The sequence below is a fragment of the Rutilus rutilus genome (genome assembly GCF_951802725.1).
Source record: "Rutilus rutilus genome assembly, chromosome: 23".
Classification (NCBI taxonomy): domain Eukaryota; kingdom Metazoa; phylum Chordata; class Actinopteri; order Cypriniformes; family Leuciscidae; genus Rutilus; species Rutilus rutilus.
This window is the reverse complement of record NC_140233.1, coordinates 3,778,082-3,784,081: the sequence shown is the minus strand read 5'-3', so window position 1 is coordinate 3,784,081 and position 6,000 is coordinate 3,778,082. Positions and strand designations below refer to the sequence as shown.

The window sequence follows — 6,000 nt, the reverse complement described above, 5'->3', positions numbered from 1 at the left end:
TATTAAATTTAAATCTATTGAAAACAGAATTACAAGAGGTGCAATTAGAGCGGATTGTATAATTCCACGTAGGACACCATCGTCTGGTCACTGTTTTCTCATGCAGAGCTTCTCATCAGTGGAGTACTGTACCTCACTCAGTTAGAGAGTGCTCATCATTTAACTCTTTTAAAGGAGAACTCCGGTCAATTTTAACATTGAGCTCATTTTTTTGTACATTTGGAGTGCTGTCAGTACAGAGAACAACGACAAAAATCGGTGTTGCCTACACCGTGTTATCCTCTTTTTAAAATGTGCACCCTGTTGACTTCAATGGGGCAAGTTTTAAACCTGCTTTTAGCCTCTTAACATCCTTGATGTGTCATTACAAGTGCACAGGTCATGTGAGTGATTCCTTCAGAGTGAACACGGGTGAATCTGACTGCAGTAGATGTGAAAGATATGAATAAAAGTGATGTTAATTCAGCCAGCGCACATACCTGTGTTTACATCCTGTTTTCGGTCGAAGTCCACAGTAGTCGATTGTCGAGTTCACGCGCGTGATCATAGGTAACTAAACCTATGCGCGTGAACTCGACAATCGATTACTGTGGACTTCGACCGAAAACAGGATGTAAATACAGGTATGTGCGCTGGCTGAATTAACATCACTTTTATTCATATCTTTCACATCTACTGCAGTCAGATTCACCCGTGTTCACTCTGAAGGAATCACTCACATGACCTGTGCACTTGTAATGACACATCAAGGATGTTAAGAGGCTAAAAGCAGGTTTAAAACTTGCCCCATTGAAGTCAACAGGGTGCACATTTTAAAAAGAGGATAACACGGTGTAGGCAACACCGATTTTTGTCGTTGTTCTCTGTACTGACAGCACTCCAAATGTACAAAAAAATGAGCTCAATGTTAAAATTGACCGGAGTTCTCCTTTAAGATTAATCTTAAGAAATGGCTTCTTCATAACCAACAATGTGAACATTAATGCTGCTCCTCTATTATTATTATTATTATTATTAATCTTTATTATTAATTTGATTATAGACCTAATCAGTCATATTTAACTCATAACAATATATTTTTTTTATTGTGTGTATATATATATATATTGTCTTTTTGTATAATATGTTTAATTGTATTTTACAGAGGTGTTAACAAGTTCTAGTTTTATGATTGTTGTAGTGTATTGTTGTAATGTTTAACCATTTTTTCTAGTTTAGAGCCTAATAACATCTGGCAAAGGGACTACCAATGAAAACTAGCCTTCGGGCTAATTTGGGTACATTTACATTTATGAATGTTAATTAATGTACACTGTCCCTTTTCAAAAAAAAAAAAAAAAGATTTAAAATAAAAAAAGATATATTTTGATGTATATAAGATGTATATATTTTTTCTCTTTTTTTTCAGCCCAGTACACTTCCTCACACACAGTATACTGTATATATACATATATATCTATACTGTATATATAAAGTTCCTCACGACAATCTAATGTAAAGCTGGTGAAATTGGGTTTTAAACCACTCCACTTTGGTGAATTTAATATTTCTCTATGAAACTGAAAGTGAATGCCATCGTCATCATCTGAGCCGTATCACTTCATTGTTATGAACATTATATTAATGCGAGTGAAGGATTTCAGCGCAGTGGATTCAGCTGGTGGGAGCGTTCAGATCTTTGGCTTCAGATTCATGATTCCCCAGAGGACAGAGTTACACCATCGCACGGTTTCCCCGTCACACTGTCACAGTGATTTCTGTTCCTGAGAAACAATAACCTCTGAGAGATAAACATCTATTCAGATCTATTTAAAATCAGATTATTGAAGCATCTGACCAAAATCCAGTTCAACAAATATTACTAAGATGCATTGTTTACAAATGAATGTATGTCTGGTCAAGAAAACTTTACATCTTAAACTTTTATTAAAATATTATAAAAATGTGTCAAAGATTTTATAAGCATATTGTGTAGTTGTGGTTGGAGTCGATTGATTTATTTGTGATAATGCAATGAAACATGACAAATTGTGAAATATTTTATATGAGGGAAGAACAAACATAAACACACACACACACACTCACACACACACGCACGCACACACTCACACATACACACACACATACCTGATCTGGTCTTCTGCTGCTCGTCTGGCCTGATGAACGAAACCCACGGTAAACTTTCCACAGACTCTCTCCTGTCCGGGGTTTAATAAACACACACACACACACACACACACACACACACACACACACACACACACACACACACACACACACACACACACACTCACACACACTCACACATCTCTCTCACACACACACACACACACACACACACACACACACACACACACACACACACACACACACACACACACATCTCTCTCACACACACACACACACACACACACACACACACACACACACACACACACACACACACACACTCACACATCTCTCTCACACACACACACACACACACACACACACTCACATACCTGATCTGGTCTTCTGCTGCTCGTCTGGCCTGATGAACGAAACCCACGGTAAACTTTCCACAGACTATCTCCTGTCCGGGGTTTAATAAACACACACACACACACACACACACACACACACGGGTGAGCTCATGCTTCAGACTGACTTCACTTCTGTCTGATGTGGCTCTCTGATGGTATTTTAGCACATCTGATTCATTTTGAGGTTATTTGACGCAGGTTTAATTGAGGCCGTGTTTTGGCTGTGAACATTATGAGTTGAAACACTCCCACAGAGTCTATATTTAAAGCTTTACAGCGGCCTGACGTCGGCTGATCCATATTCCAGACTATTTCCATGGGGTTTCTTTTTTTTTTTTACCAATTTCTTAATCACTTGTTCTTATACAAAATACATGCTCTGCAATTAAAATGAGTTGAAATTACTTAAATATTCAAGTTGATTGTAGGCCTACTTTAAAAAACAAAAAACTGTTTTCCATTTAAAATAGCAAAAAAAAAAGCTTTAAAACAAGATAGCAACACTTAGATACTAGTGCACATTTTTATAGATTATATTTTTTTACACTTTTTAAGACATTTATACTGAAAACAAAAGCTTATATTAAATATATATTCTCAAAAAAAGAGTAAATTTTTCTAGGTTTAGGATTTTTAGATGTTTTAAAGGTACACTACGTAAAAAAAAAAAATATATATATATATATATATATATATGCTCTGAAAAGTGTAATATCTTGCTTCAGAAGTGCATTTATCTCGTTTTAAGGATTGTTAAGGATGTGTAGATTTTTTTTGCATTGATTTTAGACATTGAGAACATGCACTATATGTATATTTTATCTTTTTCTGTACAACACAAACGGTCCATGGTGTACATTTCCCAAAGAATGAAAGTGGCGACAAAAATAAAGAACAAAAAAATAAAAATTATTACAATAATTTATATTATTATGATTAAATTTGGGTCTGTTCCTCACATTAATTTATCATATGACTTCCTGAATACTTTTATGGCGCCTTTATGTCCTTTAGGGATCTTGACACCTTCATCTTTTCTTGTTCCATGGAAGAAACTCATTTGGTTTCTCATATGAACTTTAGTTTTTCTGTGAACTGGAAGATTCTTCCACTATTGCGAGCATCTCTACAGGGTTAATCATCTCCTGCTTTGTTTTTCTAGCGTATATCAAACATCTCCTGGTGTCTGGAGTCTCTTAAACACACGGCTCATGAAGGTCAGCGGTCTCTGTTGTGGTTGGCGTTTTACAGCTTTATATCCCCCTCACCAGCTTCCAGGATATCCATCCGTTTACTCTGGTTTCCAGAAGTGTGACGCCCACTCTTGACAAACTAAACCACACGCTGGTGTTTGAAACTAGAGAGATCACTAGTAAATTTCACACAAAAAAAAATCAGCAAACAGCAAGCAACACTAAATTACACATGAAATTTCAAGCTAAATTAATTATGTCTAGTTTTTCAGTACATCTAAACGTTCTTAAATCAAGATGCATTTACTTTCTTGTTTTCTGACAAATGTATCAAAATGCTGAAAATGCTGGGTTGTTTCACCCTGGACAAACCCAGCTGTTGGGTTACATTTTTATAATGCATTTTTAATCCAACGTATGGGTTTGTCCATATTTGACCCAAAATTGGGTTAAAACAACCCAGCATTTTTTAGAGTGAATACTAAGTAAATCTTTTTTTTTATAGACATTTTTTTTTTAATTACATTTTTTACTTTTTTAATTTGTTTTATTTACACTTTAAAAAATTATATGATCAATATGTTATGATAACATGTGTTTTTACATTGCTATAACTCATCAAAATAAGTTTTTTTATAAGTTATACAAGATTCAACTAGTTTTTTTTAAGTCAGTTTAATGTAATTTAAGTTGAAATGACTTAAAGTCCACCTGTGGTGAAAAATCCAGTTTTTATGTGTCTATGTGGTGTTTTTAATATGCTTTCAGACAAACCATGTGTAAATTCATAAGTCGACACCATTGCTGAGTATTTTCTCCTTAAAACTGCAGTGAACCAAAGACAGTCTCAAAAACACGCTTTGAAATCGCTGGTGTTTCTGACGTCACAAACTACCTTGTAACCAATCAGATCAACGTGTGATCGTCAACCAGTGGATCTCTGAGCTGAGTGAGTGAGTGGAGGCGGGGCTCATTTGCATATTCATAGAACCATGCATATACTAAATGAGGCAAGGGTGTCGAGTTACACTCAAGATATTTTAAGGCATGACGAATTTTTTCAAAGATGAGTTTTAAGGGATACAATTATTAACTAGTTAATTGTACTTAAAAATTTAAGGCAGCAACTTTTTTTTTTATTTGTTGTCTGTAAAAAAATGATATGATCAATAGGTTATGATAACATATGTTTTTACGCTGTTTTAACTTGTCCAAAATAAGCAATTTAAAAAAAAAAAATAACAAGTTAAACAAGATTCAGTTTCATGCACTTTAACTTAAATTTACTTAAACATCCAAGTTGATTGTACAAATTTTATGTTAGTTTTGAATACTTTGAATATAATGTTTTATAGTGCGGTGATTACACTACACAACTAATCCTAATCACTGTACTGTTGTTGTCCAGAGGTTTTAGCATGAAATTGAGTGTATAGATTCAAAGTAAAGCTTCACGCCACACGAGACTAAACTTAAAGCCACAATTTTGATTTCTTGAGGTTTTTAAAGAGTGTAAATCACCATGTTATGGAAGTGCGTTGAGCTCTGCGGTGTTTCCCAACAGATGTGAAGTCCAGAGAGCTGAACATCTGGAGAGAGAGAGAGAGAGAGAAAGAGCAGTAAAAGCATGCGGGACGCTCCTAGAAAGCTCAGTCTGGTCTAATAAACACAGTTTACCGGTACCTGCTCCAAACTCTCTCTCTCTGTGCGAGTTTGAGGACGATCGACCCGTTTTCAGCTGAGCTCCTCCTTCTCAGATGTAGTTCTGCTGCGGTTCAGTCAGGTTCAGACCCGAGTGTGTGTTCTCGCTGTGAGGACCTCATGCACACACACACACACACACACACACTGACTGATTCACGCATGAACTTATGGAGTACACGTACATCTTGCTGATGTGGATCGGCGCTCTGCTGCCAGGTGAGCCAGATTATGCATGATTGTCAGGTGTACGCTGCAAAATATGATATTTTTATCTTGTTTTACAGTACAAATATCTAAATATTCTTAAATCAAGATACTGGAGAAGCAAAATTGACTTTGCTTAGAACAAGTATCTGCAAATGGGGTCAGAGAAATCAACTTAATTCAAAGGGAAAGCAAGTGTCTTTTTCTGACCCCACTAAGAGATACGCATAAATTCATTTCATTTTAAGACTTAACATCTGAAGGCATTTTGCTTCTCGAGTAAATCCATCTTGTACTACAGTATAGTCAACATTTGAAGTGGATCAAAAAAGTAAATCAAAGTTGTCCTAAGACAAGAACGGGTGTTGTTCAAAATT

The 6,000-nt window shown here is 35.7% G+C and overlaps 1 protein-coding gene across 1 annotated transcript in view; it reads left to right on the top strand.

The window, feature by feature from the left end:
• Positions 1-5,578: 5,578 nt before the first annotated feature.
• itga11b (integrin, alpha 11b) overlaps positions 5,579-6,000 on the top strand; it is a gene marked incomplete at its 5' end in the record, with an annotated part of 53,582 nt that continues 53,160 nt past the window's right edge. Inside the window, 2 exon segments of the mRNA XM_084397998.1 lie at positions 5,579-5,581; positions 5,584-5,635. Coding sequence (XP_084254124.1) covers positions 5,579-5,581; positions 5,584-5,635 — 55 coding nt within the window.